The sequence below is a fragment of the Phocoena phocoena genome, chromosome 2, assembly GCF_963924675.1.
Source record: "Phocoena phocoena chromosome 2, mPhoPho1.1, whole genome shotgun sequence".
NCBI lineage: Eukaryota > Metazoa > Chordata > Mammalia > Artiodactyla > Phocoenidae > Phocoena > Phocoena phocoena.
In genome coordinates, this window is record NC_089220.1 from 9,728,527 (window position 1) to 9,747,605 (window position 19,079).

A 19,079-nucleotide genomic window follows, 5' to 3' on the forward strand; every position below is an offset into this window, starting at 1 on the left:
GTAACAGACAAGCCAGCCCTGGAGGGCTATGGCTTCGTGGAGTTGACAACCTTTCCCAGAAAGAGGATGCTCTGGTGTTGGTGGAAAAGATCTCCACAAGGAAGGGCCTGGTGATTGTCCTGGGACCAGAAGGTGACAAAGCCACTGGTGGCTGCTGCAGCCTGGGTGCCAACCTCATCCACCACCAGGATGGCTTTGTGGAAACTCTGGGAAGGAAATCACAAGCGTTACCTCTGAGAGAGCATGAGCTGGGGCTTAGGGAAGACTAGGGGAACTAGAGACCACTGAAGATCAAAGCCACTTGTTGGGATATCACAGCAAGAATGTCTATACTGGGGGGGGGGGGGGTTATTAAGCTGGATGACATCTTATTTATAAATAGCCATTGCAATCATTAATTGAGCACATACTATGTGCCTATGCTCTTTTTAATCTTCATAACCATCCTATGAGGTCAATGTATTATGTCTGTTTTATAGGTGAGGAAAATAAATCCAGAGACTGGGTAACCCTTTGAGGTCATAAGAGGCAGAACTGGAATTTGACCTCTCAAACCCAAGACTCTACCCTCTAGTGCACCTTTGTTATATGTAGCTGAGGTCATAGGTCCCTTTCTCTGGTCTAAGAAATTTATGATACACACACACACACACACACACACACACCTCAGCCTCATCTGTATCCTGCCTCTGTTTCTGTCATTGCATTTGTCAGTCTCAGTTGCCATGATCTATGAGGGCGCTGTGTCTCCTGGACTTGACTGGAAGAGCTCTCTGAGGGCGGGGACCTGATGGACCCTAGATCTGCAGCACCAGGCACCACGCCCAGCACATAGTGGGTTGCTTCTTGGGCTCCCTATGCCCGTGGATGATTAAATAAAACTTGGACTCTGAGACTTCACGTGGTGGCAGGGAGAGCACCCATCACCCAGCACCTTCCAAGAGGTGGAGGTTCCCCTCTGAGGTCTCTAGGAGTTGATATCCATTGATGTCACCTTGGACACCTGCAGGTTTAGCTGTCCAGTGATGCCAGACAAGTCAGCCCGCTACGAGAACAAGTCCGTGATGCCCAGCTTGGGCAAAATCTGATCTAATTTATAGGAGCCAGAAATGGAGAATTTGGGGCTATACGACTTGAGCTTCCCGTAAAAATACCTGAAAGAGGCACTGGGTTAAAACACTGGACTCAGGAATCAGCCAAGTGTCCCAGCCGGCTGTGCTCTCCTTGATTGCACTTGTTCACGGCCCACCCTGCATCTGAGTTCTGTGGTCACAAACACCCTTTGCCTGTGCCACTCCCTCAGATGAGTGCTGCCAGAGGCTTAAAGCCAGGCTCCTTCTCTGCACTTTGTTGGGACCCACTGATTTCTTTGGGTGGAATTCCTCCACCACGTGGGCTGTGTGAATCTTCCATCCACATGTGGCCTTGGCCTGAGGTCTTTTTCTTATGTGTGGCTGGAGACTTTTCCTGCTCATAGCCCCGTGGTGATGTGAAAGCTTCCCTGCCATTTCCTGGGGTGGGTGGAAACCTCTCTACATCAGCTCAGTCAACCATCTTGATGGGAAGTCTACCCATTCATTGCACAGGGTGGACCCTCAGAGAGCCAGTGTCACTTCACCCCAGACTTGTGAAGTACAAGGGCTACATCTAGAACCCAGACTCCTAACTCCTAGTCTGGTTCTCTTTTCACTGAGAGCGAAATCACATTTTGGGTACAATAAGAGTGTTCCTTATTTAAGGAAACCCAAGGAAAGCCTTGAAGAAAATAAGAATTCTTCCATGATTTGGTGATCCCCTCCACTCCCATTTGGGGCACTGGCTTTCATTGGAAGGGTCCATGTGAAGGGCAGTGCTACAGACTCTACACCGCACGATGCCCTGATGGATTACCTCTTCTGAAGCAGATTACCTCCACCTTGTCAGCATCTCTGGAGTCAAAACCTCTTCCACCTGCTCCATTTTCCCTCAGTTAGGAAGGATGAAAAGGGTTGTTGCGTTTCCTTTGTAATCCATCCATAACACTGAACAGAGCAAATATCTGGCGTGAAGATACCAGTGGTGTTGGGTATCCTGCAGCATCACAGGCACCTTGACTACTGTATCCTCATCAACATAGAAGTCATGGGGAGAGGTCATCAAGGGGATGGATGGTGTCTCCCACAGACCTGGAGGAAAGAAGGGAAGAAGGTACAGGGCATCTGTGGACCAACAAGCTGATCCTCCAGCCAGGGAATACATCCCCCCATCGTCACTCAAGACTCACCCTCCACCATTTCATCAGTTCAGCACCTGACCTGCATGGGGAATGGATCTGGGGGTTCAGGTAGGTTCTAAAATAAGAGACCCCAGAGGATATCAGCAAGGTTGTTTCCTGCCTTCACTGATTACTTGAAATCATTGGACTTAAATAATTTTGCCAACCTGATGTTTGTATAGTGGTGGCTCACTGTGGTTTTGACATGCACTTTCTTGGTTTAAAATAAGGTTGAGTAGGGCTTCCCTGGTGGCGCAGTGGTTGAGAGTCCACTTGCCGATCCAGGGGACACAGTTTCGTTCCCCGGTCCGGGAAGATCCCACATGCCACGGAGCAGCTGGGCCCGTGAGCCATGGCCCCTGAGCCTGCGCGTCCGGAGCCTGTGCTCCGCAACGGGAGAGGCCACAGCAGTGAGAGGCCCGCGTACCGCAAAAAAAATAAAATAAAAAATAAGGTTGAGTAGTCTTTAGTATGTTTATGGATCAACTAGAAGTTTGGGGGGATTTTTGTTTGTTTTTTTATTTTATTATTAGTATCTTTTAGTTCAGTGCCAGTTCACTATTTTACCCATATTTCTATAGGGCTGTTTCTTAGTGATTTGCAGGAGTTCTCTGAACTCTAGTTGTCTATCAGTTCTGTGTGTTGCCAATGTGTTCTCTTCCTCTCTGACTTGTCTTTTCACTTTCATAATTGTGTGTTTTGATGATTGAAATTCTTCACTTTATGCAGTGAGCATACCAGGTTTTTCCTTTATGGTTAGATCTCTGTGTCCTGCTTAGGAAAAATTTTCCTACTTCCAGGTCATGAAGATACTCCCCTATTTCATCCACAAGGTTTACCCTTTCCTTTTGCATTTAGGACTTTACTTCATCTGCAGTGAATGCTTATGATCTGTAGGACGGAGGAGTACGAAATCATTTTTTTCCATGAGGATACTGTCCCAGGACTGCTTTTTCAAAATCTATCCTTTTTCTCAATGCTCTATCATGCAGGCTTTGTCAAATATCAAGTGTCCATATATCCATGGAGCCATTTCTGGGTTCCATTCTGGCCTCTCTGTTCTGTCCCATTGGTCTATGCATACCACACAGTCTAAATTAATACAGATTTATAACCAGCATTGCTCCCCAGCAGACAGGTTCTCTCTTTTTAACTATTCTTGGCCCTTTGCTCTCTCATATACACTTTAGAATCAGCTTGTTAACTGGTACCAAAAAGAATCTTTTAAAAACCTGTTGGGATTACTTTAAAATATTTCGATCAATTTGGGCAGGAACCGACATCTTTACCATGTTAAGTCTTCCTATTCATAAATACGGTATATCTATTTTTTATTTGTCGACTTTAATATCTCTCAATATAATTTTATCTACAGAAATTCTGCATATCTTTGGTTTGTTTTCTTCTAAGTACTTTTCATTTTCTAAGATAAGCCACAGTTGTTCTACTACTGTCACCATGTAACCTAGACTGAGGTCTTGGGGCTACATTTGTGTCCCCAGAGCGATAGGCAGATGTGTCAGAGGGCAAGATTCTATTTCTGGAGCACCTCCTTCCCTGTGCCACGATCACTAACACAACTGCAGCGAGGTTTCTTTCAGGAAGAGAGCACCAAAATCTTCATTATTTCTGGCCAGAGCTTTGGGTGTGGTGATGGTGTATATTACACATGTAAATTATATTATATTTTAAATGGAATGGAGTCAAAAATATTGTGCAGCCACTAAAATGAGATCTAAATAAAGTTTCCAATAACGTAAAACTACACACACACACACACACACACACACACACACGAGTGCGTGTGAAAATTGATAACATCCGAATAAAGTCTATAGATTATCACCAACGTCAGCTTCCTGGTTTGCTATTGTACTACAGTTACATAAGATGTTATCTAGAGGAACCTGAGTGAAAGGTACATGGGACCACTCTGTACAACTTTGCAACTCCCTATGAATTTATAGTTATTGCAGAATTAAAAAAAATTTTTTTTTTAAGTTTTTAGTGGTGCCTGAAAATTCCGCATGTAAAAATGCAAGCAGTGACCAGTTTGGATGGATTATTAGTCTGGGACTGTTCCCCAGAATCTGTTTCCTGTAGATTCAAGGTGGTTACAGCAGGGGATTGAGAGGCAGATATGAAGCAGCCATTGCCCGCTGAAGGCAGACGAGACGATGAACAGACCAGAGGGGCTGCATGCTCCAGCTTACCTATGCTTTCCGCCAAGTTCATTGTCCAGCTCTACCCTGCTGACCAACAGTGTCTCCAGACCACTGCCAGGTGCTCAGCCTGGGCCTCTCCCCAAGCTCTCCCTACATGGAACCACTCTGGTGGCTGGATGTGCCTGGCATGTAGATTTCCTGATAAGTTCCAACTTGTCCACCAGCTCCAGTGACTTGTTCTCTGTCCCTCCAACTCCCTCTTCCTCCAGACCTTCACTTCCCCAGTCCTTCCCACAAACATGCCAGGACTAATTCCTCTCACAACCCCCTTTCCCTTCCCACTCACGGTGACTATGCTTCCTGGATGGCACCCTAAGTGATACACACTGTACAAAACTCTTCCTACCTGTGATTTCAACTCTATTAACATATGTGTGTGAATGGAAGACTGGAAGGAATTAGGCTAAAATGTTAATGTTGGTTCCCTCAGGAAGGTAGGATTCTGGGCGATTTCTAGTTTTTCTTTTATACTTATATGTATTTTTAAAGGTCTTCAAAATTGTTATCATTAGAATAATTACAAATACTCTATTTATTGAGCGTATATAATGGTCAGGGGTTGTGAAACTTCTTCTGCAAAGGGCAAGAAAGTATATATTTTACGCTTTACAGGTTATTCTGTCTCAGTAACAACTGCTAACCTCTGTCCCGTGAAAGCAGCCAGAGATAATACATAAATGAATGGGCATGGCTGTGTGCCAATAAAACTTTATTTACAAAAACAGGTGGCCTTCAGGTTTGGCCAGGAGCTGTAGTTTGCTGATCCCTTCAGGCCCTCTTCTAAGGAGTACTCAAATATGTGACATCATTTGATTCTCAGAAACAAAACTTTGAAGCAGGGACTCTTATATCCTTATAAGAGTCCTTCAAGCAAACAACCTGCCCTGTTTGTACTGTTGGTAAGTGGCAGAGCTGGCTATGAATCCAGCAGTTCAACTTGTCACCATTGGGTAGAATGCATTTCATACATTGCTGTTATTTTTTTTAAAAAATAAGAAAATAGGGCTTCCCTGGTGGCGCAGTGGTTGGGAGTCCGCCTGCCGATGCAGGGGACACGGGTTCAAGCCCTGGTCTGGGAAGATCCCACATGCCGCGGAGCCTGCACGTCTGGAGCCTGTGCTCCGCAACAAGAGAGGCCGCAATAGTGAGAGGCCCGCGTGCCGCGATGAAGAGTGGCCCCCGCTCGTCGCAACTAGAGAAAGCCCTCGCACAGAAATGAAGACCCAACACAGCCAAAAATAAATAAATAAAAAATAAAGGAATTCCCTTAAAAAATTTTTTAAAAAATAAGAAAATATGTCTAAAGATATGAAGGGGTGGAAATCAATACTACCCAAACTTAAATATCTGAGGCTCTAACATTAAATTTTCAGAAGGCTGCTCAACCCCATCAGACCCAATCCATCCACTTTCTGTTCTGTGGGAGTTTCTTTCTGCTATGTGATCCTTCAACGAATTAGGGGGAAAGGGAAGATGTAGGATCCACCAACAAATTGACTCTTATCTTTGAAGTAAATGTAATTCACCAGCACCATCGTGGTATCCGTGCTGAGCTCGTTGACCAAATCCACAATCTTCCCTCGAGTTTCCTCCCTGACTTGGTTGTTGATAAGCTGGGTTGTGCCCTCAGAGTCGTCGAAGTTGGTGTGGAAGAGTCTGGACTCATAGACGGTCATGGAGTCATTAAGGAATCTCGGAAGGAGTGGCAGCTCCAGGCTCAACAACAGGGTGCTGTCCACACGTATCTCCAGCCTGTCGGCCGGGAGGTGGAGAGTGTGCAGAAGGTGCTGGAAGCCCCTGTGCATGTCAGATACTGACACCTCTGTGAGATTGAAGCCGAGACCCTCGAGGATCTGGGTCCGGCTCTGCTAGCGGACCCCCAGGGACAGCATGGCGTAGGCGGCGGAGATGCTCAGCGGGGAGAAGACGTTGCTCCCGTAGGGTTGGGAAGCCATCAGGTGGTAGAAGCGGACAGCAAAGGCAGTATTGCCTGCAGTGACCTTGAGGCTGGGGGAGCCTGTGCCCGGAGCCTCCTGATGGGGGCAGTGGATGTGACCCTGGCCGTGATGCTTGGATGCCACTGACCTCGAGAAAGGACCAGTAGTCCAGCCAGACGGAGGAGCAGGCAGTCGGTAAGCTGCAACTTCTGTGCTCTCAGGTCTACAGGAGGAAAGAATGTGCCCAGGAAACTCCCCAGCAGAATGCCCAACCCCACTGAGATGCCAGGCAGAAGGCAGGGCCCCAGGGATCTAAGTGATACTCTCAACTCCTGCAAATGAGCTGGCAGGGGAGTAGCAAACACCCAGTACCTCCACGTGTGTGGTGCCACGACACTGTAGCAGGGCTTCAGATTTACAAAGCAGCTCTTTGCCCACCATCCCATTTCCTTTCCCATCTCTGTCAGCTCTGCACGGCACTGGACTCCATTCTCATTACAGAGAATGGGAAACAGAGACTCCAAAAGTGACTTAACCAAGTCACCAAACTAGTAAATATCTGAGCTAGAACACAGGTCTCCGGACTCTCAGCCTGGGGTGCCTTGCACCATCTGAGTTTATTTCCTTAGCCCAGTGACTCATCGCGTCAAATGTGCTCATTGCCAAAGGCTATGTTAGCAACTACCCCACAGACATCCGTGGTGTGTTTTACACTTTGCAGAATCGCTTGTGTGCCATTTTGTTTGACCCTCTTATCCAGGTAGAGGTCAATAGAGCTGGTATTCTTGTCACCACTCTGTACAGATGAGATCACTGATGCTCAACACATGATTTGTCCAAAGTCTCAGGGATACAATTGGTCCCTTTCCCTAATGAACTTAACCTGCCCCAAAAAGGATGCTCGATTTTCTCCACCAAATCTTCTCTGCCCCATCAAATGGCCCTACCATTACCTAGTTCTCAGCCCCAAACCCAGTTGTCACCCCTAACATCCATCTGGCCTTGCATCTATCCCACCCCATTCAATTCCTCAGTCCCTCTTGACACTCATTCAACTCTCCATCATTTTTCACCCAGACCAGAGGTCAGGAAACTTTTCCTATAAAGAGCCAGATAGTGAATCTCTTTGGCTGTGGGGACCATACAGTCACTATTACATCTACTGAACTTTGCTGTGCTCGCTGGAGAATGACCATAACAAGGAACAACCCCCCCCAACATGGCTTCCTACCAACCTATAACAACCACTCCTCACCCCCTCTCACACACTTCTCTCCGGCTTTGCGGTGAGATTACCCAGAAGCTCTGACAGGAGCTCTCCGAAAGCAACTGGAGCCGGAAGACCTGCGTCCCCAGCTGTACGTGGCCTTGCGGGAGGCTCTTCTGGATCTGAGTACCAGTTCCCTGCCCAGTGCAGCAAGGAGGTTGGTGCAATCATATGTAGGGGTCTTTCTAGCCTTTGTCACCTCTAATTAGCATGACCAATTGTTCCAGTCTGCCCAGGACTTTCCTACTTTTAGCGCTGAAAGTCTTGTCACAGAACTCCCATCCCTAGGCAAACCGGGACGGTTGGTCATCCTCCTTTTAGTCTCTACTGTGACCCTTGTAGGGTTACTGATGGCACAGTCAATCCTGGAGTGGCCCCTGGGTGCCTGTCTGAGCTCTAGATGTAGCTTGGATTTATCAAGCCCAGGAAGATTGGAGAAACCTCTCTGCCCCACCTACCACCTCCCTGATTAGGTGATTATTAATGAACCGACCCATGGGTACAGTGTGGAGTCTCAGTATAGAGAGAAACCTCACTGCAAGTTGGCTCACCTCCTCCCAGGAGAACCCCCTTTCCCTCCTGGGGGGACCAAGAGAGTTCACCCCTTCCTGTTTGTGTTATTTGCTGAGGTTCACCTGACACTTGCTTTTCCTGCGGCTCAAGGGAACCCCTTAGTGGGCCTGGTCTCCACTCTGACCCTCAACTGCCATGTGAACTTAAGTACCACCATCCCCCTCTCTGGGTTTCTGTTGCCCCACACCACCATTTCAGCCATATCCCTGCCCCTGCAAATAAAGAGTTGGGCCATACCAGGGGCAGCAAACTCCAGCGCCCTCACGAACTCGGGAAGGCAGCTTCCTGGGCGACATGGTGGGAAACTGTGGGCACACGGAACTGGTATCAGCTCTCTGTGGCCAGACAAGACCCATATAGAGGCTAGATCCTTCCCAGGGCTTCCAGTGTGCAATCCTGGACTACGTGATTTCTGAGAAGCCTGCCAGCTTTATAGCGGCATGGTTCTGTGATGGAACCTCCTAAGATGTCACATGGTAGACTGCAAGGACGGCGCACCCCAGGAGCAAAGGCGGGAACAGATGCCTCCTTGGTCCAGGAATCCAATCGCTCATTTCCTCTCTAATCACGGAGCTGAAGCTGCTCTCTTGTAAGTAATCAGGGAGCCTCAGCAGCCTTGGATCATTCTGGACAGCTGCAGGTAGCGGTGATGTCTGGCTGTTTCTCAGGCCATATGGCTCAAGGAGGAGAAGACTTCAGCTGATCTCTGAATCCACTCTTTCCTTCATTCAATCAATCATCCAGCTCCTTGCTGAGCTCCTGCTATGGTGAACGGCATTGTTACATTCTCATTGGCTGGATACACACACTGTAGGATATAGTTGTGAAGGGTAAGTTCAGGAGTTAGGATTGACTATACAGGGAATTACTCTGGCCACAGGTGGAGACGGAGGTTAGGAAGGGTGTCCTGGGGAAGGGACATCAGAGCTGAGACGGATGAGGAGTCCCCAAGTTAAAGGAGAGGGGTTAGAGCAGGGAACAGTGTTCCAGATAGGGGAACAGCATGAAAAAATGTTCTGCAGAAGAATGAATCATGGAATAATGATGGGTGCAAAGACCCCAGTGTGCCTGAGGTGGGAGAGGATGGGAGAGGCAGCATCTGGGACACACAGGTGCACAAGACATCACCTTGACCTTAGGGGGCAGGAGACGAGGTGTGACCAAGAGCAGCAACAGCATGAGGCAACCCTAGGCACGGCCATATGCCTTAGAGCAAGGGATTGGAAGGGAGAGACAGGGCAGGCTTCATGGAGGAGGGGGCATCTAGGTGGATCCTGGTTTGGTCTGATCCAAGGGCATTAGACTCCTCTCTCTCTCTGACCGTGCTGAGAAGTATCATCTTAGCCATGAGGATTTCCTATCTGATCCTAAACAGGTGATTCCAGAAGGTGCAAGTCATTCTGAACTAAGAGGGAAGGGAGGGGGTGAGGATCTCTTCTCTTCAAGGGCCAGCCGAGTCTTTCAAACTCTGTCTCCCTCCCTCCCATGTCTCCAGCCCCCACCAGGCCCTTCTGTGAGCACTGCTGGTTCTGTGCAGGTCTAACCAAAGGCAGGTAGAACACACAACCTAGACTTTGAGCCCCTCTGGACCCGTCAGCTCAGAGCCACCTGGGTCTCAGCATTTAGGGTTGTTAAGGATAGTGAGGTAAAGGAGGATGGGGCTTTATGAAAGATTGTGCAGATATAGGGATTTGCAGCAGGCTCTCGTGATGGAGACTCACACCACTTTCTGACACTTGGTGGCTGACCGCTTCTAAGCCGCATCTCTCCTTCTCCCCCTTCTGCCCCACGTCTGGGCGAGCTGATGAGAAAGCCCACTGGTAGTTCAATCCTCACCCCAGCCCCTCCCACCAGCCACTGTAAAAACCCCAAGCCGGCCTCCCATCCCTGCTTTCTAGGGCCATTTTTGGACCAGCTTGGGAGCCTGCCTTGTCCTCCCCAGCAAGTCTCATTATGTGAGCAATAAACCTCCCCACGCTCTCTGGCTGCACGTGTGGTGTCATCAGTCTTGATCTTCAAAACAAATTTTAGGTGGGGGTTTATTATGGGATGAATTATGTGCCCCCCAATCATACGTGCCCCAGAATGTGACCATATTTGGAGATAGAGGTCTTAAAGAGGTAATTAAGGGCTTCCCTGGTGGCGCAGTGGTTGAGAGTCCGCCTGCAGATGCAGGGAACACGGGTTCGTGCCCCAGTCCGAGAAGATCCCACATGCCGCGGAGCGGCTAGGTCCGTGAGCCATGGCCGCTGAGCCTGCGCGTCCGGAGCCTGTGCTCCGCAACGGGAGAGGTCACAGCAGTGAGAGGCCCGCGTACTGCAAAAAAAAAAAAAAAAAGGTAATTAAGTTAATATGAGGTCATGAGAGTGGGGCCCTAATCCAATATGACTGGTGTCCTTATAAGAAGAGATTAGAGAACCTACTCTACAGCACAGGGAACTCTACTCAGTGATCTGTGGTGACCTAAATGGGAAGGAAATCTAAAAAAGAGGGGATGTATGTATATATATAACTGATTCACTTTACTGTACGTCAGAAACTAACACAACACTGTAAAGCAACTATACTCCAAATAAATAATAAAAGAAGATGAGGTTAGGACACACACGTACAGAGGCAGAAAACCATGTGCAGACACAGGCTATAAGCCCAGAAGGGAGGCCTTGAGCACAATCATCCTTCATGGCCCTCAGAAGGAACCAACCCTGTTGACACCTTGATCTGAGACTTTTAGCCTCCAGAACCACAAGACAAAAAATGTCTGTTGTTTAAGCCACGTATGTAGTCTGGGCGCTTTGTTACGGCAGCTGAGCCGACTAAGACAGGCTTCATCCTGCCTCTGGTTCTCAGCAAACACCTCTCTCTAGAATTTGCCCCCAGGGCCATAGCCAGACCTCTGCCTCTGTCCCCCGATCGGAGCTGGTGGCATAACTGTGAGCTGCAGTTCTGGCCGAGCCTAGAAAGGCCTAAACCCATGTGGCTGAGCCCTGGAGTTGTCCTTCCCATAGTCCACTTGCTCTACATTCCACTGGATTCCATGAAGTTCTCCAACAGCCTTATCATCTTTCCAATAAATTCTCATTTTTGATTTCTCTAAGCAATCCAAAGTGTCCTAAGACTCTTTGCAAGCAAAAGGAGTATAACTGGTACAATTGTTAACATATTTTAATGGGGTTTCCCTGGTGGCGCTGTGGTTGGGAGTCCGCCTGCCGATGCAGGGGACGCGGGTTCATGCCCCGGTCCAGGAAGATCCCACATGCTGCGGAGCGGCTGGGCCCATGAGCCACGGCCACTGAGCCTGCATGTCTGGAGCCTGTGCTCCACAGCGGGAGAGGCCACAACAGTGAGAGGCCCGTGTACTGCCAAAAAAACAACAACACCACTTATTTTAATGAATAACAAGATGCTGATCTATTAAGTAGGGCTGATATTCTCCCTCAATTTTGTCCTTCGTAAGAGTTTACACAGGGTTTACTGAGCAGTAAACCCTTCCTTTGTATTAGCCCATCACTTGGCTTAGACATGGTGTAAATAATTGCAATCTGCAAGTTAGTGGCACTGGGTGAGGCCCTAGCTCACGTGCCCTGGAGTATGCCTTTATCCAGGTCCTTTAAACAGGGCCTGGGAAGGGATCAGTCCCTGTGATGGATTAAATATGGCTGCACAGTCTGTGCTGCTCCTTCCATCAGGAGGTGGAGTCTATTTCCCCTCCCTCCCTTTGAGTCAGAGCTTCCCCTGTGACTTGTCTTAATCCTCTGGGGTATAAGTGATGCCGTATAAACTCCTGAGGTTGAGCCTTGAGATCAGCAACTTCTGCTTTCACATGCTGGTACATTCTTTCTTGGAAGCCAGCTGCCATGTAAGGCGGCTGATCTGAAGCTGCCATGTTGTAAGGAAGCCCAAGCTAACCAAATGGGCGGGTGGTCGGGGAGAGAGAGAAAGGGGGGGAGGTGTCACGTGAAGGAGCATTGAGGCAGCAGACACGTGGATGAAGCCTCCAGGGACCTCTTTACCCAGTCCAACCACAGTCTGAACACAGCCAAGCAAATGACCCCAGCCAGCACCCTGTAGAGGAGAAGAACCACTTGGCCAAACCCTGCCTGAACTTCCCACCCATCTAACCCCGGTAAAAGTGAGAAAGTGATTGTTGTTTTCAACCACTGAGGTTTGGGGTGGTTTGTTACATAACAATGAATCTTCCAAACAGTCCCAGACTTCGGGTTTTCCTAGAGCAGTTCTTTTTCCTTTTTCTTTTGGAAGAATTCTGAACACAGGTCACCTGACAGACACTAAGTAGCAGGACACCACACTGGACAGGTGATCTTCTCAAGGGTGAGGAAGGCGGGAGAGGAGGCACAAGTCCATTCACTGAGTCATCAGTCATTTACTGAGAACCTACTATGGGCCTGGCACTGTGCAGGGCTCTGGGAGTCGAGCCTTGGGGAGGACAAAGTCCCCGCCCTCATGGAACTTACATCCTAGTCCAGGTGATGGACAGGAAACAAATAAACACATAATAGAATTTCAGATCAGTGCCAAAAGGAGCATGGGGAGAAGAGGAGATACAGACTGATTGTGTCACAGGGAAGAGGCAAATCTGACTACACATTGGATCTGTTTCTTTTACTTTAACCCTTGCTTCCCGTTGCTTTTGTTCACTAAAAGGATACCGTCTATACATAATGGCCTGCCTTGGGGAACCCTGCCCCTCTGCCTGAATGTTAAACCAAAGTGCCTTTGTTCAGGGAAACATCCGGACCCTGTCCACCTGTGGATGGCTGCAAGAAAGAAAATACATCCCCTCCCTGAGACTGGCCATTCCAGGGGATATTTGCAAAACTTACGGCCTTTTTACTTTACTTTCTCATCTCCTCCCCATCTCTGTGCTATAAAAGAAACTGGCATCCAGACTCCGATAAGATGGTTATTTAGAGACATTAGTCTGGCATTTTCTTGGTCTGCCGGCTTTCCGAATAAAGTCGTATTCTTGGCCTCAACACCTCCGATTCATCGGCCTGTTGTACTGTGAGCAGAGCGAGCTTGGACTCAGTAACAACTGGGGCTGGGCAGTCCACCCCGAGGAGGTGGCATTTGAGCCAAGACCTGCATGAAGAGAACGGACAAGGACGAGCATGCAGACAAGTGTGGCCGGAGTCCAGGCCGAAGGGAAAGTGCGATGGCCAAATCAAACAGGATGTCGCCGATGAGGCAGGTGGCGGGGCATCTGAGCAACCCCAGGGGAGCTCTGAATCCACAGCTCCCGTTGCCACACTTTCTCAGAAAGAAAGTGGAGTCGCTCTTCCTCATTCCTCAATCACCATAGAAACCCTGCCAGAGGGAACCGGAGCAGGGGGAGGAGGAACCGGCCAGGGGGACCAACCTACCAACGTCTCACAGATGTACAGGCAGAAGTCAAATGCATCAGAGACAGTTAGCTGACAATTAACTCTGCATCAGTTGCAATGACTGCTTTCGGTGCAGGGATGGCTGTGTTGCATGTGCCTGGTGATGGCTGGATCACAGTAAGTTAAAAAAAAAAATACAACCCTAGAAAGAGGCTGCGGAGTCACTCAATTGGCAGGCTTCCTGGGCTCTGCTTAGTCAGACGCCTGCAAGCCCCCGGCGCTGCTGCGAATGTGCTGATACCATGAACTCGAACAGGGAGGTGTGAAAGTAACGGGCTCCCCCAGCTGAAGGCAGCGAGGGCGGCCGGGTAGCTGGGGACGGGAGTCAGGAGGCTCGGGTTCCAGTTCCTCGATGGTCAGTGGTCTCTGGGCGGCCTTCAGCAGGTCCCTTTCCCTCTCTGGCCCCAGTTTCCCCATTTGTAAACGGAAGTGGCTGGACCAGTAAGGGCTGCACACTGGACCTTCTCGGGGACCAGGCTGTTAACAGGATAATGAGGCAAGTCACAGGAGCACCGCAGGAAAGCATCAGTGGCCAGGGCCACGTCTGCCATGTAGTAGATGCTCAGTAAATTCGCTGAAGGTCTAGACAGACCTGGTGCCTGATCTAATGATGGCGCCAAGAGACCTTCTGATTGTCCCGGGGAGTTGGAAATCTGGATTTCTTTTTTAATGTGAACTATCCCAATTTTAAAACATGGGCCCCTAATTTAAATGAGCTTTTTTTTAATCCATCCATTTCAAACAGTACGGCTTCTACCGGTTCAACCTGTTTGCTGCCAGTTTGCAATAACCTTGGTGCTAGCAGATTTTCAAGGCCTTTTCCAGCTCTGCATTCTTCGGAGGAAAATATAATGTTTATGTCACACTTGATTCGTTAAAGGGTTTGAGGCTGGCTTAGGGGACCTCCCCAGATTTAAAGTTAAAAGTTAAAAATTAAATCAGACACACCGTCAGGAAAAATATAAATGAAGTTGGAACGCTGATCAAAGCAGTGATAAAAAAGAACAAACCTGGAGGGCTTACCCTAGCGGATTTTGAGATATTATCAAAGTCACAGTGAATTAACAGAAACAGAATGCCACAGCTAGAAAGTCCAAGAAAGTGCTTATTTACGAGCTAGAAGTTTTCACAAGGCTATTTGCCGCTAAGCTTCCTAGAGACCAAAGTCACGAGGGTCACGTTCTCTTACATGGTTTTCACTGCTCATGTGGGCAAGGAAGCTGGTTCTTCATAAAGCAGCCCCTAACTTCTCCCTTGGGAACGTCTCCAGCTCCCTCTGGCCACACACCCTTCCCTTTCCCTTCCTAGGATGCAGAGGAGAAGGGCTGTCAGGACGGCCAGAGCAGGGAGCTCAGGAGCTGCCTCCCTTGGGTCCACTGGGAGAGAAGGAAGAGCTGTGGGCTCAGGCCTGTCTCAGGCCCAGGCTGGGGGAGGATGATAAAAGAGGAGCCTTCAGATTGCTCCAGGTCCAGCCCAGTGTGTCCAGATAAAGATCGGCTTGAGATGCAAAGCCGCAGATGCACCGTTGGTTTGCTCGCTTCCTTAGCTCGTGCTGTTGTCCCACCCGGGTGACTGTCTCCTGTTCCTGCTGACCAGGAGCCCCTCCCTTCCCTGATCCCCCCACTGAGCCCCCAGTGCCAAGTCAGAGATGTTCCTTCTAGATGCTCCTTCATACCACTGTGGATGTTGAGGTCAAAAATGGCCGAGCACCAGCCATTCATATACTTCAATCTAACACACAGAGCTTCGTGGCCTGCACTTCCCACCCAGCATTAGACTGTCATTCCCCGCATTACAACATTCTTCCAAACACCCAAAATATCGCCTCTTCAGGATCTGCCGTCATTTATTTAGGCAATCCCCTGCCGCTGGACATTTCAGTTACTTCTGAATTCCTTTTGAGCCTTAGGACATTATGGGGGATGTACATCCTTAGACCTAAATGCACGTCCGTTCCCCATCTCTTCCTTAGGACCGAGTCCTTGAAGCAGGATCTGGGCTGTGATCCTACATTGGTCTCCTAGGGTTGCTTAACAAAGCACCATAAACTAAGTGGCTTAACCAACAGAAATATTGTTCTCTCACAGCTTTGAAGGCAAGAAGATCCAGATTCAAGGTGTGGACAGGGCCAAGCAAAAAAGCAGCAGACTCACAGATATAGAGAACAAACTAGCGGTTACCCGTAGGGGGGAAAAATAAGGTTAGGGGATTAAGAAGTACAAACTATCATGTATAAAATAAGCTACAAGGATATATTGTACAACACGGGGAATGTAGCCAATATTTTGTGAAATACACATTGAAACTGTCAAAAAATACAATTAGCAGAAACTAACACAACACTGTAAGGCAATTATACTTCAATAAAAAATAATAATAAATAAATAATAATGTGGAATAGGAACATAGACATCCAGATATTTTAGAGCCAGCTTTCGTTTGTCAAAAAAACAGCACTACATACAAGGGCAAGAAAGGAGAAGTGAGTTCAAGCAGGAAGTCAGATACTCAGACAGAAAAGGCAGCCCCGAGGTAAGGAAGGCAATCAATTTAGTTTTTCCCTTCTTTACGCATTGGCCTTCAGCCAGCTGGGGAGAAGCATGGTGGTAATCTTCATGTGGTCCCTGCAGGTACCAGCAACTAATGTTAAACATAACCCCACATTCGAATCTAAAAAAGAGTCGATATATGTATATGTAGAACTGATTCACTTTGCTGTACACCTGAAACTAACCAAACATTCTAAGTCAACTATATTCCAATAAAAATTAAAATAAAATAAAATAGTCAAACTCAGACAAATAAGTAAATGAACAAATAAATAAATAAAAGTGTTATAAAAACCTTAAAAAAAAAGCCAAAAACGTGTGGACAGGGCCAAGTTCCCTCTAAAGGCTCTAGGGAAGGATCCTTCCTTGACTCTTCCAGCCTCTGGAGGCGCCATGCATTCTTTGGCTGTGGCTGCATCCATGTGGCTTCTCCCATATGTCTCTTTGTGTCTCACATGTCACCCTGCCTTTCTCTTATAAGGACACCTGTCACAGGATTTGGGGCCACCTAGATAATCCTGGATGATTTCATCTTGAGATCCTTAATTATATCTACAAAGACTCTTTTTCCAAATAAAGTTGCCTTCACAGGGGCCAGGGCTTAGGACAAGGACATACAATTCACCCCACTCCAGATACCCTTGACCAATTGCCCTCCATGGAGAAGCTCCCCCACTTCCCACACCAGTGACACATACCAGGATGCCCCTTTCTGTCACATTTTTGCAATGGCCTTGGGGAAACCTTTTGCTTCTCTGAGCCTTGTTTCCCCTCCAGTACCCAGGGATAAAAGTCCCTGGTTTTCAGTGGGTCGGAGGAGATCGGGGGCTTTGGGGCTGTGCTTTGCCAGCTGGGGTCCAGTGCGGGTGTCTGCCTGTTACTCTTCATCCAAGGCAGCTCGTGCAACTTCAGGGCCCCCCGGGGAGCACGTGGGACCTCACAGCCTGGTGTGTGGAGACCCAGAGGCCCCGGCTGTAAGTGCAGCCCGAGAAGGCAGCCCAGTAGCAGGCGACCCGGTGCCTGGGAAACAGATGGGGTGGCCGGAGGTCCTGGCCTCAGGAAACAGGTGACAAGGGCCCGGGCTCAGCATTGAGGTGGGGAAAGTGGTGGGCAACGGCAACCCTCTCTGGGTCGATATTCCCTGAAGTTGAAAACTGAGAGGGTGGAGGAAGCCAGTACAGCTCGCTGCTCTTGAGTCTGGTGATTCTTAACTGACCTGCTTTACTGTGGGACCCAATTCTTTCACTCTCGGCAGGCCTACCCTCAAATAAGCTGCCAGGGCTCCTTCCAGTACATGCCAGCTCAGCCCCACGGTGTCAGAGTCACGCAGACACCCACATCCTGACGCTACAGGATCACCCGCGGATTCCAGACCCCGCACTGAAGCTGCCAACGCAGCAGGCCAGGTGGACCTGGGCATCTGTGCGTTCAATCTCATCTCCAAGGCAAGACTATGCCAACAGGGTCTGGGAGTTGCCGGAGCAGTGGGAAGGGGGTCGGCCCCACTGGGCCATCAAGCAGCTGAGCGAGCACCCCAAGATGAGAGGACAACCCCCAGGTCTCTCGAAAACCTTGCAGCTGCTCCCAAAGTGGCAGACAAGACAAAAAGAAGCCTGGCACTGTGGCTCTGGGGGGACCTTCATTTTGATCCATACTTAGACCTAGACAGTTCAGGCTTTCAATCTCACCCCTTCCTCTGTATGTGCCACAAACGTTGTCTGTACTTGGTTACACAGCGGTCTGCATACCCTCTGTCTCTAGAATCTCCACTTCTCTCTACAGACACGGATGATTTATATTCTATTCTATAATGAGAGTTCTATACGACATGTTCCATATTCTATTCTATTGCGAGAGTTCTATATAGCGTTCTCTCTATAGACTCAGATGATTTACATTCTATTCTATAATGAGAGTTCTATACGACATGTGTGAGCTCGTGCCCACACTCCCACAGCAGAGGAGAGAGGAGGAAGAACTTACGACTTTGTAGGAACAGAACCCCTAGGTGCGACCATCACTGGGTTTTCCTCCTACAGGAAACCGGCAGGGAAAGGGGCCTCAGGGGCACGCGGCCAGACTTAGGGCTGAGGTTTTTAATGCAGGCCTGATGAGGGGCGGCGGTGGCACTGCCCTCACTCAGAGCCATGCAGAGGCACGTGGCAGGTCACTGCTGTCCACACACACAGGCCTGCAGTCTATGGCCAGCGAGGCAGTGACACTGACAGAAGCAGCTGTCCCCTCCCCATCTCCCCTCCCCACCCCCAGCCTCCAAAACACAGCCTCACGTGACAGGAGTCCTGGCAGAGACAGAGGGGAAGCCCCCCACGGGAAGAGAGGGCCATGAGAAGGCCACTGTTCTCCAGGAAGAACTTTCCAGAAGCAAATGTGATTTCTCTCTTGGCAGGCCTTAAACTGGGGGGCTCTGAGCAGATACCCCAGACCTGCTGAGACTGGAGTCCCCACGTCCTCTGCTGGAAGAGGGAGCAGGGCTTTAACGGGCTCCAGTATCTCACTGGGGGGATTTTTTTTTTTTACACCTTTATTGGAGTATAATTGTTTTACAATGGTGTGTTAGTTTCTGCTTTATAACAAAGTGAATCAGTTATACATATACATATGTTCCCATATCTCTTCCCTCTTGTGTCTCCCTCCCTCCCACCCTCCCTATCCCACCTCTCCAGGCGGTCACAAAGCACGGAGCTGATCTCCTTCTGCTATGCGGCTGCTTCCCACTAGCTATCTACCTTACGTTTGGTAGTGTCTATATGTCCATGCCCCTCTCTCGCTTTGTTACTCCTGCCGTTGTGCCAAGGAGTAAGGAGTGCTGCACGCCCCCGGCCCCCATCCCACAGAGCTGCCGGCGCTC

The 19,079-nt window shown here is 48.9% G+C and overlaps 1 protein-coding gene across 1 annotated transcript; it reads right to left on the reverse strand.

Annotated features, from left to right (window-relative positions):
- Positions 1-26: 26 nt before the first annotated feature.
- On the reverse strand, positions 27-8,552 carry SERPINA4 (serpin family A member 4). Its single transcript, XM_065871631.1, is given in 7 exon segments — positions 27-206; positions 995-1,154; positions 1,891-1,910; positions 1,912-2,165; positions 5,978-6,553; positions 6,556-6,639; positions 8,522-8,552. Coding segments are annotated over 7 exon segments (1,305 nt in total).
- Positions 8,553-19,079: the final 10,527 nt, after the last annotated feature.